Consider the following 24,697-nt stretch of genomic DNA (forward strand, 5'->3'; position numbering starts at 1 on the left):
ACATTTTATTCAAAAAACAAGTGAACGAATTTTTTTCCCAAAAATCGATTAGAAAAATTTTAATTAAACATGCTTGCGGCCAAATTTTGACTGGCAACCTAGTCGATATATATTCTCCTAATTATAAATATACATAAAAATTCGGTTTTCAGCAAAAAACCGATGAACGCACTGATCCTGCGGTGGGATCTTAGACTATAAATTAGTGTTATAAATTAAAATAAAATTAATGGTATTTAAAGCTAAAGTTATACCAAAACCACAACGAAAATAACAAAATGTAATACTCATTGTAAGTTTATTATCGATCTAGACCTGCGTCTGGTTTTAAGGTCTTTCAGTTTTGTCATGTAAAATTAATGGAAAAAGTAGCTACGATACCCCGATAATAAATTTAAAGCTTAATCGAAGAACAAGTCTAGAATATTAAGAGAGTTCAAAGGTTATAAATAAGAAATATGAATCTAATTTCGTGAGTCAAAACCTGTTATTAAAGAAGAAAAAATTTGATGAAGATTTTTGGTTAAGCTCGTATCTAGGAGGTATAAATAGCGCCCTCGTTATCAATACAGCCTATATCGTAAATTGGAATTTATGGAATAAAATACAATCCCTACATTGTAAATATCTTCTTTTTCGCAAAACAATGAGCTGTTATAATATAAGATCAATTAAAATCATAACTTTTTATATCTGAAAAAACTTTTTTTATTGTTTGTTTTACTTCTACTTGATTATATTAATTTTGGAGCTTTTTGTCTCTAGAAAAACTGGATAAAAAAATGAATGAATGATGATGTATTGATATGTGAGGTCTACCAATGATTGTCAGTGATTTCCAAAAATCAAGCATTAATGCCGTTATAAAAACTTAGGTGACAGACTGCTCCAGCACCATTTGACTGTATTATGTTGTGGCAATTGCTGTGCGATGCAGTTCGGCCAGTGTGAACGAGGTTCATCTGAGACAGATGTTCGCTCTGTGGAATCCGCCTATTTAAATATAACGGACAGAACATTTCATAGTAATCGTTCAAATCGTGTCCGAGGATTTTTTCGACACTGTGACACGAGAATTTAATATGTGCATACACCTATAGATTATAGAAATACTCAGTACTCACCGCCAGAATAGGTCTTGATGAATTGCAGAATATTAGTGTTATTTCGAGCGGCGGCTTGATGAGCGGCGCTGCGCCCGCGCGCGTCCTGTACTGTCAGGCGGTTTGGGTCGCCAATGTACAGGCGCATGAAATCCTCGACATTACCGCTTTCTGCAGCCTATAATACAAAACCCTGGTTAGTTTAGGTACATAAAATATTATATGTGAACCTTCATACATGGCTAATATGTTGAAAGTTATTTTTAAAATATAATTTTGTGTGGTACCCGATTACGCAATGTCCACCTGGCAAAGCGGTGACTATACTCAACGTATTCATTTGATTACTATTCATGAATGGTAATGTTTTTAATGATGTTTGTTGTTCTTGCTCTACTGAACGATTGAACATCATGGAATAAAGTTGTATAGCAGTAGTATCTAGTAACAACACGTTGCCTACATTAGAGAGTACCAGAGAGGGTAAAGCCATCTGAAGTTATATTGCTATAAATTCCGTACGTAGATAAAAGGCTTAACCCATTCGTATCGAATGAACTAAACGAACCGCTGATGCATGTTTTGGATGGTTCTATTTAAGCTAATATTTAATAAATTTCCAAAATATGTTATAATAGAACAACACAAGCCATAAAATGGGTTGGTCTTTGTAGGTCAGGTTAGGATGAATGTGGTCCAGGACAATTTCACGGGCATTTTGTTTATTGGTACTCTGTCGAGAAAGATCAGATTTATAAAAATAATTTTTCGCCCTATATTGTCAGGATTTTAGATTAATTCAAGTTATTAAGGTAGCTTTTTAAAAGTAAACGATTATCCAAACTGAAAAAATCATACAAAATATTTTCATATCTTTCTAATGTAAAATGATAAGCATTGCTGACCGCAACGTCTATAAAATATTTTATCTACAATACTGACTAATTGCATGGCTTATTCCCAAGTGGGTAGCATTTTTTCCAGCAATTCTACTATAGTTGATAAAACAATTTCACCATCGCATGATGTGTATCGATTGCACATTGCATGTTGCCAAATGACTGGACACTATTACAGTAGAATCAATTTTGTAAATGCGTAACTGAGACATCTAGAACCTATAGATTGGTTATAGATGTAGAAGTTGTTGCATACATAAAATTGACTTATTTTTGCAGTAGACTCTCTGTTGCTAAATCGAACACAAGTTTTATTAATACAAAAAACACGCACGGACATAATCTTTCCTTTAATACCCTGGTACCGAAATGTAAAAAAGGATTGTGTCAAAGATAATGAGATCCGAAATTTCCATGAATATTTTATTCCTTCATCAAGTGTCACCTGAAATGTGCGTGGACATTTTTATATTATATTTTATGTGAATGCGAAACGACGTGAACCCTAAAAATTGCCTTCTGCCTAGGCTATACTGCGTAAATATATAAGTAACAAGTAACAACCTAATTATTTGCAGATTTAAATATTATGCTTTACAAAGAAGACAAATACTTTTACGAATCTATCAGTTGAGACCCCGTAATTAGGTAACGATGTTTTGTGATGAACGTCGTTGAATAAATAAACATTTATAAAAGTTTGTGGAATTTCCAGTGTTTCTATACTTATTGTTGTTATTAACAATAATAAAATAATATAAAAAGTATACTAGAAGACGGATTGATCTACATTATAGAAAATTGTAGTTATATTTCTATTTAAAATAGAATCTCATATTTCATTTTAATTTAGCGATAACGTAGCTTGATATGCTTTCAATTGAAATATCTGTAATCTGGTCAGGTCAGAAGGCATTATTTTCTAGAAACTTGCAACTGGTTTCAAGGAGCGACAATTATTTTCCATAGAAATAGTGTAGCGCTTAGTGCAAAGTTTAAAGCTTTCCTAGAGAAGGTTTAATTGAAGTTTATTTCTTATTTTTTAAATTTAGTTTAAAATCAGTAAAAAGAAATGTATTGTACAGGCTTTGGCGATAATCCCCAGTGGTTTAATCGGAAATGTGGCAAAGAAAATCAGAGTCAAGTAGAGGAAATTTAAATATATCCGAGTTTCTTATCTCTGGGTACCTAACAAACATTCCACTCCTTTGTACTGTTCCTTGAAGTAAATCCTTTATTCCTTGGTTTATTACTATATTACTAGCACATGGCAACTCGTTACGGGTAGATTAATAATTAAGTCTCAACTGGTCAAGGATTTGTCTACTACAAGAGAACTAATCTTGTTAAAGTTCTACTCAATCACACCTTTCTTTTAAAGAGAAGGGGCGTAAATCTGATTCACGACACACTCCTAAACTGCCATAATTGTTCATGGTTAAGCTATAGTAAGCAGCTCTTATACATTTTACGTAATAGCTGGTGTACATTACTACTAGGAGGTATACTTAATACCGGTCACTAACACTATTATTATGTAAGTAAAAAGTTATCTCTCAAAATACTTAATAAGTTTCCAAGTATTCTCGTTTCGCAAGCAAAACATCCCTTATTGTTGCTATCTGGGCAAACTCTTCTCTAATGTGGTCAGTAACTAGATAGTTATTGTAGGAAATAACGATAAATGTCCAAACCCTGGTCCAAGCAAGCCATACGTGACTTCCGTTACATGTAGATGTACGATATTATAGTTAATAAACGTATCCGAAGGTCCAATACTGTCATCCTGAAGCCTTGACCGCGAAGTGATAATATTTTATTGGCATTCGTGTCATTTCTATATAGGTCAGAGATCCTCGAAGTTTCCATTCTTAAAAATCTTATTATTGCGTTATGTATATTTGTGATCGCTTTTGTAATTTAATAGTAAAGTAGTAGTTAGTAAAGTAAATTTTAACATTTATTTATTCCACCGATTTTTGTTGGTTACAAAAGTATTAAAAATTATCCTGAGTTTTATTTGCACATAAAAGCTATCGAGTAGAAAATGGACATTGTAACTTACTTCTGTGTTCTGGAAGCGAATTGGCGATTGTTGAAAGAATAAACGTTTGGATTGCAGTACATAAAATGTTTCTATATTTTTGTAACAGAGTAAATTTTATTGCACACGAAACTTGAATCTTTTTAGGTCTGAATATCGGAAAGAGAAATTTCTTAGAAAATTTCAAATCGCAAGGACTCCAGATACCGAATTCTCACAAGTTTAGCTTTGATTGTTTTCTCGAATTTATCCTATAAAAAGTACTTATATCCTGTTTAGTTAATAAAGGGAAACAAGTTCCTTGGTGTGTTTGATTTACAACATACTAGTTGTTTAATTATTATTCATGACCCACTTTAATACATACCTACCTACCTAAGGGCAGAAAAGGTCGACGCATGGTCGAAACTATCTAGACACATTATTTTGTTCTCCCTTCATTGTTATTTTGTCCTCTATTTTTCCTTTGAGAATTCATATTCTCCACATTTATCTTTTGTACCTACTTTCTTAGTTTTAAAAGTTGTGATTTTTAATTATTTTCAGGAATTGCTATTTGAGTAAATTTCTATTGAATATTGGTACTTATTGTTTATCTTTTGTCCTTAAATATCGAGAACGCTTTCTATATGTTTAATTTAAACATCTTATTGCTATAGATACATCTAAAATGTCTAAAGAAGGGACTAACAAACAAAAGCAATGCCATATACCTTCCACCAAAAATGTATCCGCTCAATTGAATACAATTTATGGCATGAGAATTATGACCCAGAATGAGGTCTTGGTTAGTCATTTCGAATAATTTCTCTATATCCTATAGTGGAAAACGCACTGAATTTTCAACGGAAAAAGTTTTATTTACATCCGAAAATGTCATAGGTACAATACTTGAATTCTGAAATAAAACTTTTATAAAGAAAAAAGGAATGGCTAGCACGTTCCAATAAACTGTTGATCATAGGTATATTATGCTTAGCAGAAGCATGAAAATGTTTAAGAATTTATTGGTTCTACCGCTGTCACGTCAAGGGCGGAATTAAATATATCCTATACCGAAGTCACACTGAATAATGTGGAAGTCTTATTGAAACGTGATGAAGGCCGGTTGCTAGTGCGGCATATCCTGCTTATATTATTTATTTTCTAGTCCTATTTTTTGTAATACACATACATATCTAATGCAACGAACTTATTTCTTTATGTTGTAATAAAACACACTTGAAATAAAAATGAATGATCAGAATAGCCATTTTAATTTTTTTAATTTTTTTTTGTTTACCTCTTCTTTTATGGATATTATAATCTACACTAATATTATAAAGAGGAAAACTTTGTTTGTTTGTTTGTTTGATTGTAATGAATAGGCTCATAAACTACTGGACCGATTTTAAAAATTCTTTCACCATTCGAAAGCTACATTATCCACGAGTAACATAGGCTAGGTTTTATCCCGGAAATCCCACGGGAACGGGAACTATGCGGGTTTTTCTTTGAAAACGCGGGCGAAGCCGCAGGCGGAAAGCTAGTATTGTATATTTTTATATGAACAATTATTATAAGTAACACAATTTAACCTGCAATATTTGGAAACCGCAAGGCAATGAAAGGTTCTACGACGCGACGCCTAACTTTATTTTCGAAGATCCATTAGGTGAACGAGCAGTTGGAATTGGATTAAATTTATATATTGAATTTGACAAAAAATTTAATATTTATGGAGATATTCGAAAATTCTATTCGTCTTTGTTTTGTTTTTGATAATGCACTTATGACACATAGTTTTATAATCTATACTATCTATACATCTATACAAATATTATAAAGAGGAAAGGTTTGATTTTTTGTTTGTTTGTTTGTTTGTATGAATTGAATAGGCTCCGAAACTACTTGGCAGATTTGAAAAATTCTTTCACTGTTGGAAAGCTACATCATTTCTGAGTGACATAGGCTAGGTTTTATCCCGGAAATCCCCCGGGAACGGGAACTATGCGGGTTTTTTTTTTTAAAACGCGGGCGAAGCCGCAGGCGGAAAGCTAGTAATATATATAATCATAAAGAGGAAAGGTTTGTATGTATGTATGTATGGTTTTCAAGCATAAACTACTGGACCGATTTTGATGAAATTTGGCACAGATAACACTGGTCAACAATGATTTTGTTGCCCTGGATGTGAAAGTGGTTTTGAATAATTTAATGCATATTATATATAAAACTATTAATTGTTTTGGTAGATTGGCTCTAGTTTTTTTTTAATCCTAATTTTCTTATTATAGACTCTAAAACGCAGCATGAAATAGAAGGTATATTTGTTTAATATCATTTATTTATTACAAAGTTTTACTAATTATTTTGTTTTAGTATTTAATTAATTCAAATGGATATAAAAATAGAGAAAAATCATTAAAACTTATGAAATAGTACAAGGAAATAGATTTTATAAGCTTCTCTTCTTAGTTAATTTTGGGACAATACTTTTGTTATGGACCATCAGGAATCTGCCATCATGTGACGATCCCATATACCCTGGTACCTTTATTCCATAATTTTTACTTCTTTTTCGATGCGTTCTTCCTGTTTCTCACAGAAATTTCGCAGATTTACTGGATATCTATCCAGAAGACTGTGGGGAAAGTGTAGCTTTATGTTCGTAATTGCTGATAAAATAATGAAGTTTTTTAACAACTGTTGTGCAATTTCTTTATAATTTGGTGTTTTAAATTTACCTTAAATTTATCAATACTATATCTCTCCATAATTTACATTCCGCATCAGTTATAAAATTTTGTTAAATTTCCATATTTTATCAATTTTCGACACGCCCGTCCTGTAGGGCCGTCGGGTATTCTTCTTATACTTCTAGATTCCCTCAAAGGCCTAAATTCTCATATTTATTAATTATTCCTAATTAATTTGCTTTGTCTAATTCTATTAATAAAAACATCAAGGGAATTTCGTATACCTATCCACTTTGCTGAACAAGTGCTACTGGGTTTCTTCAACTCAATACAAATCGGACATTGTTGTTCATAAAAATGATTTTTTTACAGAAATCATTTATTATTCTGATATTCTACAGCCAGTTTTATAGAATAGGGTTATGTCTGAGCGAATAAATGTGCAGAAAACATAATTCACCAAAAAATAAACACTTGTTATTAAGCCGTATTCTAAAGGGCCGTAAGAAAATTTAATATATGGAAATCCAAATTAAAAAAAAACTAGAGCCAATTAAATAATTTTAATGATTACATTCGCAAACTGGGTACTTGAATTATATAAATCTTTAGAAATATCCAGGGCAACAAAAAAAAATTGTTTTTTTGTTGAGCTGTGTAATCATCATTTGTAATAAAAGGAAACACGAGACGAGTTTTGAAAGTAATGTAAAATATGACGCTCGGCACTTGTCTTTTATCAAGAATACGGTCGAGTTATTATATTTCTTCTTTTTATTATAGAGCAGGCTCCAAGGAGATGTTCGTTTGCAAAAATAGCGGACCTAAATCTGACTTCTGATATATATTGTATAGATTTAGGATTAAAGACAGATGTTGCCAACCAGTTTTGTGGTCCCCCTCCCCCCACACCGGTAATTAAATATGGCATACAAATAAAAAAATAAAAATTTCCAAAACATGCCGTGTGAGGTATCAAATGAAAGAGCTTATTGAGTAGATCACGAATATATAGCATACTATAACATTTCTTACACTTTATCTAAGATTTTTTAGAAAATTTACGAAAATGCTCCATTTTTGAGTTAACTTTGAACCACTATAGATTGAAAACTCATGAATATATTTTTTAAATTATTATTTTAAATAATTAACAATAGTCCATTGTTTACGATTCAATAGTTTGTAATAAGTGATAGATTTGATGACCCCACAAAATGTTTTAAATTGCAAGGCGCAACTTTCACTGAAGTTACCGATTTGAAGTCTAATCACACAGAGGCTGATTCAAGAATGTTCTGCGATATTGCAGAGATAATTATTCTAAGCCCTTACACCGATATTTTTGTATTAGGCCTTTATTTCTGGCATAAACTTGAAAATATACTCGTCATCTTTGAATGCTCCCCCCACTCCCCCATGCAACTATTTCACTGTAAGAACTATTGAATCGTAAACAATGGACTATTGTTAATTATTTAAAATAATAATTTAAAAAATATATTCATGAGTTTTCAATCTATAGTGGTTCAAAGTTAACTCAAAAATGGAGCATTTTCGTAAATTTTCTAAAAAATCTTAGATAAAGTGTAAGAAATGTTATAGTATGCTATATATTCGTGATCTACTCAATAAGCTCTTTCATTTGATACCCCACACGGCATGTTTTGGAAATTTTTATTTTTTTCTTTGTATGCCATATTTAATTACCGGGGTGGGGGGAGGGGAACCACAAAACTGGTTGGCAACATCTGTCTATAGGATGTCTGGGATCTATACAATATATATCAGAAGTCAGATTTAGGTCCGCTATTTTTGCAAACGAAACTCCACTGAGAGTCCGGTCTATTATGAAAACGTAGAAAATATGTCATCTTGAATCCAAGAAAACATGATCACATGAATTCTCCATGGAGTTTAAAGTAGCTTCATTGTGCTTTTAATCGTTTTATTTTCTGATCACTGAATCCTAGAGATGATTATTATTAATTATTATAAACAACATGACATTACTCATAGGTGTTACAAATTAGGTATATTATTTATACTCTATTTTTCTTTGCATAAAGAAAAGAAAAACAATAGAAAAGCACATAAAGTAGTAGGGGAGGCCAAGAGGGGGATTTTGGGATTTACTCGAGCGCGTCAGATTACTATAAGGGACGGTACCTTAGCTATTCATTAGTACCTCTAGTCAATATGAGCAGTTATGGTTGGTGGGTGCGCTCAGGGGCCCCGCTGGAAAATTTGAATAATCCATAATTCCCTAAGGTTGAGCTCGAATCGTCAGATTAGCGAAATGGGGACTTCTTATATTGTAATTAACCCCCCCATATATTAATCTGACGCGCTCGAATAATATTACTTTAATTTTTTACCCTTTCTTCATAGCGATTAAATCGCCACTTAAATCGTCAGATTAACGTATACTTTTTTTCAGTGACGTCCTGGAGCATGCAAAATATCAATATCTAACGCGCTTGAGTATTTCCAAGCCAATTTTTTTCTTTTTTAAATTAAAAAAAATCAAAAAACCCTTCCCCACCGCTAAAAGTGAAAACATTATAGGACCTTTTTTTCTCGTTATGGTCTAATCTACCAATTCTAATAGGTTCCCGTGACGCTCGAGTAAATCCACATTTAGCATCCTGGGCTCCCCTACTAAAGAAAATCTTGAGTTTGTTTGGTTTGAACCTACGGAAATCTTACCTACTGTTTTTATTGACATATTATTGTTAGTTAGAAAGTCCTTTTATTGAAGAAGGCTATACTATATAGGCTATATAATATCACGTTCCAACCAATATAAGTGAAAAATGAAAAATGATGCAAAAGTCGGAAGAAATAATTCTTGAGATCTTCCTTTGTGTAAAGGTTTATGTACCAATTGTTAATTATTCCTCAATTAATGCAAGTATAACCGCGGGGCATCGCTAGTCTAGAATATATAATGCGTAATCGTGGCCAAATATGGCCGGGTAGTTCCTAGTATAGGTATTCTACAACGGCTTTTAATTATTTTCTTTTCGAAATTACGATTGTATGTAATAAGCGATGATAATAATTATTAGAATTGTACCAACGTGATCTAAATAAATCATACTAATCGAGATATTCTCGCATCTCTTGATAAATGACTGAGATTTTCCTACCGAACAGAAATGGAAAGACTTGTAATTCAATTGAGTATTTGAATTAAATTTTTTTTTGTGATAAATGGAAAGATTATATATTAGTTTTATAACAAAACTGTTTTTATTTTTATTTTTTTTGCAATAATTCAAAAGTTATTTCAAAATAAAAATTAGTCTTTGAATCCAGTACCGAAGACACGCCGACAACTCCCGAAGCGTCACCCGAGCGCGTGTGACGTCATAATGTTAGTTTTCACTCATTGCAGTTGAAAGAAAATTAAATATAATTTGAAAAACTAAACAGGATAAAAAGATAAATTCATGAAATTATTATATTGTTACCGGGTTTTTATAAGTATACAAAATTTAAATTAAATCCGTCGGTTTATAGTGGGTCTAAATCGAATCGAAAGGAGAATTGGTTACATACAAACATATGTTTTAAGCTGATCCTGGCGATCCTTATCAGGATAAATTTATGATATTATTGTATTGTCATCGGACCTTGATAAGTGTTGAAAATTTGAACAAAATCCGTCGGTTTTAAGTGGGTCAAAATCGAGTCGAAACTTCGAAAGGAGTCGGTTACATACAAACATACAGGTGAAGATAATAAAAGCGTGTTAATAATAAATACAGTGTTTTGATCTATTTAATTTTGTTGTCATTATTAAATTACATATTAATTATATTAATTGTTAATTATATTATTTAAATTTATATTAAAAATGGCGAACCTCAAAAGTTATCGTTTTGTACCATTATGTACGAATACTACAAAGGCAACTCCTGACAAAATATATCAACGGTGATCATAAATATATCAACATCAAGAATATTATTCGTAACTAACTAACTAATTCGGAACCAACTAACAGATCGTATGTAAACGCTATGTACTGCAGTTAATAATAGCTATAACATTATGACGTCACAACTGTGGTGACCAGTCATGGCGCGTTTTTAGTCACGTGATTCTAACTTAAATTTCATCAATTTTTAATTGCTTATAATTAACGGAACATTTTTTTTTTGTAAGTTATTTGCATTAAATATCAATATTATTAATAATAAAGTTTCAAAATACATAAAAAAAGTCAATAATTTTTTTTTATTCAAATACTCAATTACTGAGGTAAACTGAAATAAGTCGTCCGATAAAACCGAACACGAGAACCCTGCCTCACTGTGTTTAAGATATTTCACAATTATAAGAAAACACTTAAATCCTTGGCACTTTCAAAATCGTAAAGTAAAAATACCGATGCATTGTTTGTTCCATTATGCCTCTTTGTAATTATTATTTAAATGGACATTTTCTTTTATAGATTGATTTGAAGAAACATAGTTGAAATAACCTAACAGTAATTTACTGAACCCAAAAGAGGTCGACTTGAACGTGAAACCATTGGTTTTATAGGCTTTTATTTTATCTGAAACGGTAAAATATAAGGGAATCGAACTAGGCTTCCAATTACAATAGTCGGGAAGCTTTTGTTCGAAGTTTACGATTTCCTTACTTTAAGTAGGTATGCTGTTATGTTTTAAAGATAACGTATAATTCTATGATTTTGGTGTATTTCATCTCTAATATTTTTAAATTTGATGTTCCGCCATATTATGAAGCTTGATTTGAGCCATAATTGAGCAATAACTAAAAGCGTAAGCGTACCTAAGTTTGATTTTTGATTATGTATATAATTAATGTGGACGTCTCAAATTATATCATAATTTTCATTTTAATATTTTTTTTTAGCATCCGATTGCTTCTAAATACCTAAGTGATAAACTTTAGTCAAAAAAAGTTCGTCCATTATGAATTTGATGACGCGTCACTGTTATGGGTACCATTCACAGGCGCACCCATCCGCTGGATTTGTAGCTGGCTACAAGTCCGCGGACCAATCTGCGTGTGTATGTGTTGGTGTGCGCGGCTCGCGGCTCGGCGCGGGCTCGCCGTCTGGAAACGCGAGCGCCGCGCCGCACCCGAGCCGCGCCGGACAAATCCGTACGTGTGTGTGCGCGCGCGGATTTGTCGGTGAACTTGTCAGTCATTAATTAATTTTATAAAAAACTAGCTTTCCACTCGCAGCTTCGCCCGCGTAGTCAAAGAAAAACCCGCATAGTTCCCGTTCCCGTCGAATTTCCGGGATAAAACCTATCCTATTTCCCGGGGTAAAAAGTAGCCTATGTCCTTTCTCGGGTATCAAAATATCTCTATACCAAATTTCATGCAAATTGCTTCAGTAGTTAAGGCGTGATTGAGTAACAGACAGACAGTTAGAGTTACTTTCGCATTTATAATATTACTAGCGACCCGCCCCGGCTTCGCACGGGTGCAATGCTGATACTAAATACACTACAGAAAAACTGTGAACGTTGTATATAAAAACATAGCGGCCCGGCCGGCCGGTACCGCCGCAAACGCTACGTCCCGCAATTTTTAAATCTGTAATATCTTCGAAAATATTCACTTAAATCATACGGTGTAAAGTGCCATATAGATCTATATTAAATGAACAATGTATTCAAGGTATTTAATTTGTTAAGGATTAATGCTAAATTGGTGAAAATCGCTTCGAAAATTAGCTTTTATTTGTCGTAAAAAGTAAATGACAAAAAAATTTTATTGTGGGTTATCCATAAGAGATAGACATATACCATCGCGGACTTTTCTGTAGACCTTTTCAATATGTATAATACTTAGTACATTATTTTGATAAAACTCGTAGGGTTCAGCCTGCGTTTGCAATATAAGCGGAAACAATGTAATTTTTTACGACATCACATTAGAAACCTCAAAAATAACAGTACTTCTCCACTATTTAATGGATGTTATTATACATATAAACCTTCCTCTTGAATCACTCTATCTATTAAAAAAAACCGCATCAAAATCCGTTGCGTAGTTTCAAAGATTTAAGCGTACAAAGGGACATAGGGACATAGGGACAGGGAAAGCGACTTTGTTTTATACTATGTAGTGACTATGGATAGTATGGATTAAAAGAATTCATAAATCACAACGCATTTATAGGTTGCACCTTACATATCAGCATGTATATTTTATGATATGATTCATTGTTGATTCATGCATGCTTGTGTTGCATGCTTGCATGCTTACATAATTATGTGCTCCACGTGTGCATGTTCCATGCTAGCATATAAATATAAGATATAATATTATTGAGGATTTTCAAGAAAACCAATTTGTTTCTCTGTAAATTCAAAGTTTTTATTTTAGAAAGTTTTACAATAGTCAATTTACAAGTTTGTTACTACAACAACTTAAAATATTATGCAATCCCACCTGTAAATTCAAAGAAACAACATTTAAAGTCCACATATAATAAATCCCCAACTATATCCATTCCATCTTTAAGTTTTATCATAAACTAGCTGCTCCGCGCGGTTTCACCCCCGTGGCTCCACCCCTGTTGATCGTAGCGTGATGATATATAGCCTATAACCTTCCTCGATAAATGGGCTATCTAACACCGAAAGAATTTTTCAAATCGGACCAGTAGTTCCCGAGATTAGCGCGTTCAAACAAACAAACAAATAAACAAACAAACTCTTCAGCTTTATAATATTAGTATAGATTGCGCTGCACACCAGCACACAACACACAACACACAATCGTATCTCCATTCCTTCCCACCCTGTGTTCCCACTGCTACGTCAATCCGTGCCACAGATAACATGAACCACAGATAATTTGAATATTGATGAAATTTTATTTCATTACATAAAATATATGCTTGCATATTCATCTGCTTCAATGTTGATACTTGCATGCTTGTGTTGCATGCTTATTATTGCGTGTTTAAACATGTTTGTATACGAAGCATGTTTACATACTTATGCATTGGATGTATGCATGTTTACATCCTTGCATGGCTATGCGCTACTGAGCATGCTTGCATGCATATGCATCTGCATGTTGTTGTATAAGTTCATGCATACACGCCAGCGTGATTTATTATCTATGCAGAGGTAACACAAATTTAAATAAAAATCTAGTGTTAAGTAAATCGAAAACATTAAAAATGATAAAGTAAATAACAATTAACAAGTTTTATTTTTCTATCAATTATTGTAATACTAATCCGGGAAAAATGTGATGGACTGAAAATCATTTATAATGTACTTAAAAGTTCGCGCAAAAATATTGAAGAAAATTAAAAAAAATCTTTATTGACAAGAAAATCTATGAAATATTGAGCTTTTTACTTTAGTTTTTAGAATCAAAATATAAATTAAATTAATACAAGAAAAGATTTCAACGCGACTAAAATACGATATTACTTCATTAGACGCTTCAAACAATTCGCAGCAGTTTTTTAAAAGCACCCGCAAATTACACAAAAAGTTTTATTTTCCTTACCATTAGTACGTCTTCTACAGTTGGCGTAGGCTGAAGTTTGGCGGCTATATGAGGGGGCATTTCGGGGGTGCCGTTTTCTTTTGCCCTCACGGTCGCAGTGATTCGTCTTCGTATGTGTGGAATCATTTTTAAATTCACTGAACAATCACAGTTTTTCACAATGTCACATACAAACAGTTCGTATCACGCACAGAGTGAGAGGACACTAGTTGCACAAGTTTACTCCGAAAGCTCGCTCCTGGGGACGACCGCTCTGGGTGGCTGCATGTCTCCGACTGCAGTCCGCGCGTCTCTCCCCGGCTTCACGCCCTATCCCGGCTCCCGGTATTTCGTCACGTTCCAGCTATGGCTGACTGAAACTCTAGCCCGGACTCGCGTTTTAATTAGATGACTGGATATGCACAATTTTTTACTTCAGGTTATGTTTTATGGTTAAAATTTTATTTATATACTCGTGTATTATGCATTACATATTGTAACGGTTTGTATTAAAAACGTTTTAATATTTAAATCTATCTCATTTTTTAGACGTAAATTATTGTTAAAAATTCCAAGTACGTACCTACATTTTTTTTATAAGTTACATATTTAAACAGCAAATACGTGTCATGGTTTCCATGAAATGAGTAGTGATTAGCGGATATTTCCTATTACAGCAAGTATAGGTTTTACAAATCATAATTAATTACCTAATTAGATAAAATATATTGGAATAAGAATAATGTTTGGAACCATCTTGGGATCCATTAATTTTGACAACAATGAAATATATTTACATAAATTTACCCTTTGTAACTTTGTTTGTAAGACTGAAATGGAAAACTAAATTACAAGAAATCAAAATTAGATTTGAGTAATTCCTTAATTTAACAAAGTCCAAAGATGATTTAAATCCACTTTGCTTTAATAATTTCCTAGTATTCATTTCATAGATTAATCCAACATCATAGCCACATTTGAATCTAAAATATTATGTCTATAAAAAAGAAATCGTTTTATATTTACATGATTTTTGTGTATTCTTCACTTACAAGTGACGATGATAATATATTCAAATACATTAAACAACTGTGTGGTGACGAAAAAGCTTTCATTATGCCACAGATAATATAATACTGTACTAATTATGCAACAACTACAAAAATAATATATTGTATGTACACAATATATAATACATATATTATGTATATTATAATAACTTAGTGCGCGTAGTAGCCACGTAGCACATGGCTACGTTATAACGTAGCATAATATATACAGTACTCCAAAATTAATAATGCGCATACAAATCTTCGCTAATTGTCGTATTTCCGAAAACACTCGAATCATTGAATCGTAAGAGCCCTAAAAAATGCACTTGCATTTTACACCTTGTTCAAAAGAAATAGACGTCAATTCACGGTCATACAAAATCAAAAATAAATCGGGCGGTAAGTGACGGTAGCCTGTCAGTCAAAAAACTCAAAAATCCGTCAGTCGTCTTTAAATATTGGTGGTGACTGCACGTGTTCTCTATGTGTGGAATTATATAGAGCTGCTATTACATACCATTCTTGGTTTTGTTTTTAAAGGTGAATTGAATTAATCGATGTAATGATTTACACAGGTGAAGGCAGTAGAGAAAATGAAAATGCAGAAGGGCATAATGAAAATTACATATCTAAAATGTCAGAAATAAAGATAATCCCTGATTTTGATTGTTTTTATTTTTATTTTTTATGTAAATGTCATAATATTGAAGAATGATAAGTACTGTAAATACTTTTGAACTGAGATTTTAATGATTAGATTTATATGGTTTAAATGTAAACTTGTGTTTGAAAACCATATTTTATACAATATAAATTTTGTGTTATTTTAACCTTTTTTTCTTCCATCATTACACCAGCTTCAGTAAGACACTTTAAGAGTACTAGTATAAAATTTTCCAAGTAAATCAATCCAACAAAGATATATTCGCAATCGTGGGGTTATCCTCGCTATTTACTTACAAGGAATTATCGAAACAAAATCGTTACTTACATATCAATATTAAAACACATAATTTGACTAAATTATGCATGATCAAAATGTATTTAACCACTCTATTATAAAAAATCAGACATTAAAAAATAATTAAAGTTTATTTATTTTTGGTGGAGCTTTAAAGCGTCTGACAAAAGTTTTGGTCCATGAACAGTGTCTGATACTTGCGATACCATTTGAGAATGATATTCTATAAAATATATCTAAAAATCAGCCATCTAAATTTAAGTAAAGTAACTCTTATTTTTAGTCACCTTTCTCACCTGGTACCTGCCCAGGTGTCACTGGGCAAACTTCACAAACACGCAGGTATACAAAGTACATGAGACACTACTGAGAACTTAAATTTTCATCTTTTAGAAAATAAGTTATGTCTAATCGCTCTGGGATCTTACTCTATATATACATTATACATATTATCATCTTCGGACCCCGGGAATGTGACATTGTCGAAAAGTGACGAAGATTTCTATGCGCATTATTACTTTTGTAGAACTGTACGTTTATGCTATATGCCTATTTTATGAAATAAAATAATTAAAGCTTCAGCTGATTGCAACATTATTAATTTCATTAATATTTACATATATTAAACATAATATTTGTAATTTGAGCTATACATATTATGTTATATAACTTTTAAATATCTAAGCTCTACATACGTGAAGGCAGCGTAAGCGACTGTCTTTTATACTATGTTATAGTGATACAATAACAATTTCATTTGGAGACTTAAAGCTCTATCGCTCGAGATGCATAACTACTCTTAAGTAGTAACTTGAAATTAAATTAGAACATAGTTTTGTAGCTTTAACTTGACTATGCACTAGTGCTACACGACATGTCTTTGCTGAAAGCCAGTCTGACTATAATAACCTTAAAAGCTTACACTACATAGAAATCTAAATAACAAAGCAATAGAAGTCGTAAGCGCGCGTGACATTGTCGCCGCTCAGGTGGTTACCATGCCACAAGTCTGTTCGTCGCTTGGTGGTCGCTTGTTCAGTTGTTACTGACACGTGCGTGAGTAAACATGGTGTGTTACAGCATTTCCCAGTGCGGAAATTCTTCCATAAATTGTAATTATACTAATAAAGGAATAACATTTCACCGGTAAGCATTTTTGTTTATAAATTAATATTGCCGTTTTTCCTTAAAATTATAGAATATTAATTACAAGTATTACGAGTGTCACCATAGTAATCGAAATAACAATGAATGACACAGTCGACCATTCTTATTATCACGTTTAACACAAATTTCAACCTTATTTCTGAGTTTATGTTCAAAGTTATATCTATTGAAAATTGACAACCTCTGTTATAGAAAAGCCGAATTTTTGCGTATTGGAGCAAAAATAAACAAAACGTCTCATATACTTAGGGATGTTATTCTAAAATAAACCGTAAATTCGTGCGTTAGGATACATATTGAAAAGCTTAATTTAATATTTAAGTTAGTTTTCACTAAAATCAAGCTGTCCAATAAAAGGCATACTTGTGTGTACTGTTTAGCTATCGGTTTAACGTTAAAATATAGCTTTAATTTTTTCATTTTACTTTTATTATTTACTAGATTTCCGCCCGCGGCTTCGCCCACGTTTTCAAAGGAAAACCCGCATAGTTCCGCTCCCGTGGGATTTCCGGGATAAAACCTCTCCTATGTATTAATCCAAGTTACCCTCTATATGTGTGCTAACTTTCATTGTAATCGGTTCAGTAGTATTTGCGTAAAAGAAAAACATACACACACACACATCCTCACAAACTTTCGCATTTTTAATATTAGTAGGATTATTAGAAAAATCTTACAGAAGCTGCATAAATTTGTTCAAAATACATGTGTGTAGACACGAATAGTTATAGGTCAATGACCCTACTAATTTTATTAATACGAAAATATCTTAAGCTGGAAAGACGTTGTTTTTCTTTGTCGCAAAACTTTTAAAGCAAGTATACAAATATTGATCTCTGCAAACATAGGCAAAACTAAATTATTCATTTCTTTTATGACGATACTCTGAGAGCAAGGCGTTTAAGCTAAGATTAAATAAAAGTAGTAAAAATGAACTAATAATGTTATTTTTAGTTTTGCAGAAAACTTCATATTTTTTTTTATTTCTAATGAAATCAGCAAGTAAAAGGTTAAAAATATATTAATTAATACTTTTTATCAATGCAACGTAGCAAGGACGTATTTTGGCAAACATTATATTAGAAGTTGTAGATTATATTACAACTAGCTTTCCGCCCGCGGCTTCGCCCACTTGTTTAAAACATAATAAATTATATACCTAATTATATACCTAATTACCTATTAATACCTTCCTCTTGAATCACTCTATCTATTAAAAAAACCGCATCAAAATCCGTAGCGTAGTTTTAAAGATTTAAGCATAATTAAGGACATAGGGACAGAGAAAGCGAGTTTGTTTTTTACTATGTAGTGATTAAGTTCCAACCACATTTCAACATACACGTTTAGCTTTTCGATTAGATGATTTGGGTTTTAGAAAAGGTATAAAATTACAAATGTAATAATATTTCAGTTTTACACATCAAATATCTTTACTTTATCATAGCAATCTCAAAAGGGCGTGATGTTACGATTTTTAACTTTGTATCAACAAAGAACTAGTACTATTTCACACAATCTTTATGTACTAGTATTTATAATACCAATATTATTCTTTATTTGATCTCACGCTATTCTTTTATCGATAAAACTTGAAGATTTCAACAAAGCTTTGCACTTCAATGGAACCTTTTGCCTATTTTCTCACTTCCTAATGAGCTAACATTCCTGTTATATCGCTCAATATTTTATCGTCGTAATTCTTTCTTTTTCCTATCTGTTCGATAACGAATTGATAATGATTAAGTAAATAATATGGAACATTTATTGGCGAAGGGACTTGGGACATGGGTTCGTATTTCGTATGGAATTTCTTAATAAAAGTAGCAAAACTGTACAAAAGGAAGCTTCTATTTTATCACAAGCAGCAAGCTATGTTTATTTTTAGGGATATTTAAGAGCGTTAAATTTTTGTTAGATTTTAGCTGAAAAGTATTTGATTGATATTCAATCCGACTTAATTTAAAGTGGCAGATTGGTAAAAGATCACAAAATAAATGTTATTTTTTAAAGTTGACTTTAGGACAAACTTACAATTATTTTTTTTTCGAAATACGGAGAGTTTTATTCTTTCAATAATTAAGTACCTATTTGTTACCAAGAAATTAAATGCTTAAATATTTTGTATAATTTTTATAATCGCGTTTTATTTATGATAAAAAAATGTATAATTATTTTAACAAATAATGTAAAACCATTTAAATTTTGAGTAATTAAAAGCAAACATAAAAGTCCAATATGATTTCTGACAAGAAAACAAGAGCAGAAGGTTGACAAAGCAATTAACAACACCGCGTAGTTTAAACTGAGTCCATTTAACTTTCTATGCAACCGAATTACAAGTCAAGAATAACTTAAATGCGAAAAGTATTTGTTCATACACATGATGACATGAACTTACAGTTTTAGTTGAAGAGAACTTGTTTTTCGATCACGATACGTGTCCTAGTTGAGATAAACGGATAAAAGTTGGTCTGTCCAGAAAAGTCGGGAATTCCATTTGCACGTGTAAAATTTTATTTAAATTACGTGTTGAGAAGACAGTTTTCGAACGTTTAGTACGATAATTACTTACTAATTAATGAAAAAGTAAAGTTTATAATATTAGAGTAGTTGCGTAGGGATTGATACTTACCTATACCTTAAGTTTGATACTTGTGTTGAATCAATGTCATATACATAATCTTATAATAATTGTGGTAAACATTCTCAAGAATATAAAAACTAACCTCTCTCAACGTCGCTGCTCCCAACAATAAGCAGGGTAGTGTTTGCGCTCGACGAAATTTTAACATAATTCTTCGATGGTTCACATCAACACATATTTGACGTTTTGTTTCATGCCGTTCCGTGAGTTACATAGATATTAAATGATTCCACGCATGTCAAGTGTCCGCTAGTTCTAATCGTAAAACCCGATTAGTCCATTACTTGTGCAAATAAACCTTTATCTAAATGCCAAAGCTTTATGTTAGCTATAAATCGATGAATGTTTATCACGTATTTTTCTCATCAATACTGCATAATATGTTTCGTTCTAGTAATTAGACTGAATAAATAACAAAAAGCTTACTAATGGATCTTAAAAGGCTAAACAGGCAAACAAAGTGAAGTAGATATCATTTTCCCTTTTCTAGTTTCAGGCTGTAATTAAGCGCATTGCTTGAGCACTAATGTAAAGCTAGTTAAATTGTAAAAACGAAGTTAATCGAGATCGGATGTCTTTGTCTGAAAGGTTTGTCGAACATAATTACATATATTAAACACATGTAGATATATTTAAGGTCTTGAGTGTAAGGTGATGATGGTCTTGTTTGAGATAGCGTAAAATTCATAGTAAGTTATAATTATTAATGTTTATTAAAAAGATGAAGTGGCAAATACGACTTAACGAATATTAAATTTATTTTTTTATAATCTAGCAACAAAATTAACATCGTTCAGACTTCAGTGTTTAATCCGCAACGAATTTTTATGGAAAATAACAATTATACAACGGATATTTAACCTTCCGTAGGTAAAATGCAACATACCTAAAAAAAAGTATTGCCGATATTATTTTTGTATTCTATAACTTTAAAGTCTAGTGGTGCGTTACGAACTATCAAATTCTATAAATCTCAACTTGGTATTTTGTAAGTATTTGGGAATATAATCGATATGACTACTCATCTTCTACAGTTCAACATCCCTCTCTTTGACTACATAACCTAGAAATTATCTTCATTTCTCCTTAAAAAATTAAAATTTTCATCGTATCACGCAGTTCATTGTAACAATCAGAATCTAAACTCTATAAAATAATAGTTTAAAGATTCAATTGTGTAATTGACACACTTTTGACACAGTTTTCTTCAGCTACGCATGTCATTTACGTTAGATGGTATTGCTATCGAGAAATATCGATCCTTTAATGAACAGATTTCCCATTAATATGCAAATTTTATTTCATTAAAACTTCCTTGGCCTGCTAGCAAGCGTACTAAAAATGTTGTTTCATTCAATGATTGTTAGATTAATCATTTACACTTATCGTTAATACAGTTATGTTTTTGTAAGTGAATACCTAGTTTATCTACACTGCATCTAGGAAAACCATCTTGCGGAATACTCGTTATATATTAGACATGAAAATTGATAGCCGATGTTAATAATATAATCAATCCTAAACTAAAATTCGCAAGCATAAATTGATCAACAGAAGGATTATTTTTGTATTGGCATGCATATTAGATATCGGTCGACTAATATAATATAATAATCGAGGATTGATGCAATCCAAGATAGGAGACACATTATTACTTTCGGTTGTAGTAAGTAAGATTATAATCTTGTAATTTTAATAAGACATGACTTACCCTCAATATTCTGTAAGGGCTCTCGGTCAATAGACACACGTCACCGGAATTAACTCTGTCTTGTGTGGTCAGCATCACCTGCATCTCTCCACCGGGGTCACCCATCTTCTCTCGGCGTTGGCGGCGACGCCCGGTCAGGTTCCACAGCCAATTCTATAGAAAAGTTTATGAGTATTATATCACACTGCTCTTTACAATTCTTTGAAAAAATATACGTATAACGTAAAGGAAATAATTAACGTCAGTATGCAGAATAGGTACTTGTAATTATGATAAAACTATCTTCATTTAAAATAAGGGAAATAGTTTTCAAAATAGCAATATTTCCGCACGAGGACATTACACGTGCACGTCGGTAAAGCAAAATTTCCGTGATTCATTAAAATAATTAACCATCCATTTATTTGTGTAAAATTGAACGCAACATTCTGATGACAATTTGACATAATATAACATGGATGCGGTCAGGCATGTTATTATTGGAAACAATGAAACTGATTCAATGTTATTATTATACAACTGTAGTACTGTAATGGTTGCCAGCGCTGTTAAAACGGATAGATTTATTTAAATATGTTTTTTTATACATTTCAATTAAATACTGATCTGCATGGTCATCTAAATATATTTTTATATTATGTGAAACGAGATTTATCTTTCACTAGAGTACGTAGTCTCCTCTGAAATCGTATTCGCAATATAATATTTTTTAACCATCAGTTATTCATAAACAGAATTTCATGAATTAATATATTTATTATGAATGATTAATTAATGTGGTAAAGTGCTGAGTTTATATTACGAAATTTGTCGTCATGAAATGACATGTTTTTCTTAGTTTATTATTTCCCCTTTAGAGAATAGAGATAAATTGAGCAGAAAACAATCAAAACAATCGTTGGTACAACATTTACAGGGTCGTACAGTCGTACACTTTTTATTATTTCGCTTTACCCATTTTCATGGTGGATTGTTAGTCCATTGAAATATTACAAAAATAAGACCAAATATTGCATTTTTAGAGGACACAATTTTATTTTTGACTAGAGGGTCAATAGAAGCTTAACTCCAATCTTGTGCGGTCGCCACCCTTGTCCACGGACAAAAAATGCAAAGCTCATGTCATTTCAATGGACTATGTATGTCTACTCACATGATTTAGTCCATACCTTATAGAACTGATGGCTCAAGAATCAAGTGCCGATCGTAAATTATAATGGACTAGTTTACTTAGGAGTAAGGAGTTGGTAAATTGCTGTAATAAATGTTTATGTAACCCATGGCAAATATCCAATCCAGAATGTCGAGAAAAAAATGTTGTGTATGACATATTATGTGTGTGTGTTTAATCCATACTAATAATATTATAAATGCGAAAGTAACTCTGTCTGTTACTCAATCACGCCGTAACTACTGAACCAATTTGCATGAAATTTGGTATAGAGATATTTTGATACCCGAGAAAGGACATAGGCTACTTTTTATCCCGGGAAATAAGATACGTTTTATCCCAGAAATCCCACGGGAACGGGAACTATGCGGGTTTTTCTTTGACTGCGCGGGCGAAGCTGCGGGTGGAAAGCTAGTTGTTTATACGTGGTTAACTTTGATATTGTTTTACTTTGTCCTTTTATTTTTTATCGTCAAAAGTAGCTGAAATGATATGATATGTATGATAATATTGTACAATACTATTTGTGTTTGAATCTATGTTGTAAACCGTACTGAAAAAGTTTTAAGAGTCTTACAATATTTTCATATTTTAATTCTTTTTTTTATAAGCATGACGTGAAAGAACTTACTGACGGAGCGATGTGGAAGTCGCGTCGGAGAAAAAGCCAATGGTGTTATAAAAGCGATTGCTTCTATTGTTTATGAGAGTGCTATCTCTCGACTATAAATTGAGGCATAATAAACGAGGTACTGCGAGAATTACTTTAGATTCTGTTTATAATAAAACTTATTTTGGCTTGGGTAAAATATTGTTTAGTTTACTGCCCTGCTTCACCCGTGGTACATAGGGCCAGGGATCACGTGCCTACAAATGGTGAAAGAATTTTGGAAATCGGTCAAGTAAGTCGAGATTAACCCGTTCAAACAATCGAATTGTTCAGCTTTATATTATAAAGTATTAATATTTTTCTGTGTAACTAAACTAATATCATCAGTATAAATATTATTCTTGTAATTTATGATCTGGCTATAAATAAATTTGAATGAAACCATTGTATCTGGATATAATTGGTCAAATCGAACCGTAGGAAAGGGCTTAAACAAATTAACTTAACAATATGAATAATCGCTATTGATGCTAAGCTGAAAATAATTATTTGAATTCTCTTTATTCTAGTGCTAATTGCTCTGTTACATTATTTGTTAAAAGAAAATATCGAGGTTTTTCTTTAAGTCAAAATATTTTTAGTAACAAGAAATAAGAACGGAATAAAGCAGACGAACGGTTACGAGCGTGCAATTAAAATAGGATCCAAATAAAGATTACCGTAATTAACAATGAAGAAATTGCGAAAAATGAAAACGTAAAACGTGTAATACCCATTGTATAGCGATTTACGACGAAATACTCAGTTTACATAACGACTCACTGTTTGTAGAAATGATATTTTTATGGACACGATTTTCTTAAAATAGGACAATTCGAATCTACTAACAAAATAACTTCAAGATGAGAAAATTGAAATATTTTTGACTGACCGGTTGGCTTAGTTAGAAGGCAGGCACTCGAAGCCAGCCAAGGGTTCGCCATGGAAAATATTTGTGTGAAAAGCTTAGTACGGGATCACATCTTGCCGTGTGTGAAAAATGTCTTGAAATATTTTATATTATATATTATTTTAAATAATACATATAGATTGGAAATAAAATAATTATTTTACTTTAGACTCTTTCATAACTACCGTGCGTCAAACTTCATGTC

At 32.0% G+C, this 24,697-nt stretch overlaps 1 protein-coding gene across 1 annotated transcript in view; it reads right to left on the reverse strand.

Annotated features, from left to right (window-relative positions):
• Window positions 1–24,697, reverse strand: part of TrpA1 (Transient receptor potential cation channel A1) — a 42,071-nt gene that overhangs the window by 9,985 nt on the left and 7,389 nt on the right. Inside the window, exons 2-3 of the mRNA XM_090109132.1 lie at window positions 21,763–21,915; window positions 1,125–1,281 (exon numbers count right to left, since the gene is read on the reverse strand). Coding sequence (XP_089965258.1) covers window positions 1,125–1,281; window positions 21,763–21,915 — 310 coding nt within the window. The remainder of the gene's footprint in view (window positions 1–1,124; window positions 1,282–21,762; window positions 21,916–24,697) is intronic.

The sequence above is a fragment of the Colias eurytheme genome, chromosome 1 (genome assembly GCF_061535395.1).
Source record: "Colias eurytheme isolate Ceu_HAF_F1 chromosome 1, ilColEury1 Martin Lab GWU primary, whole genome shotgun sequence".
Lineage (NCBI taxonomy): Eukaryota > Metazoa > Arthropoda > Insecta > Lepidoptera > Pieridae > Colias > Colias eurytheme.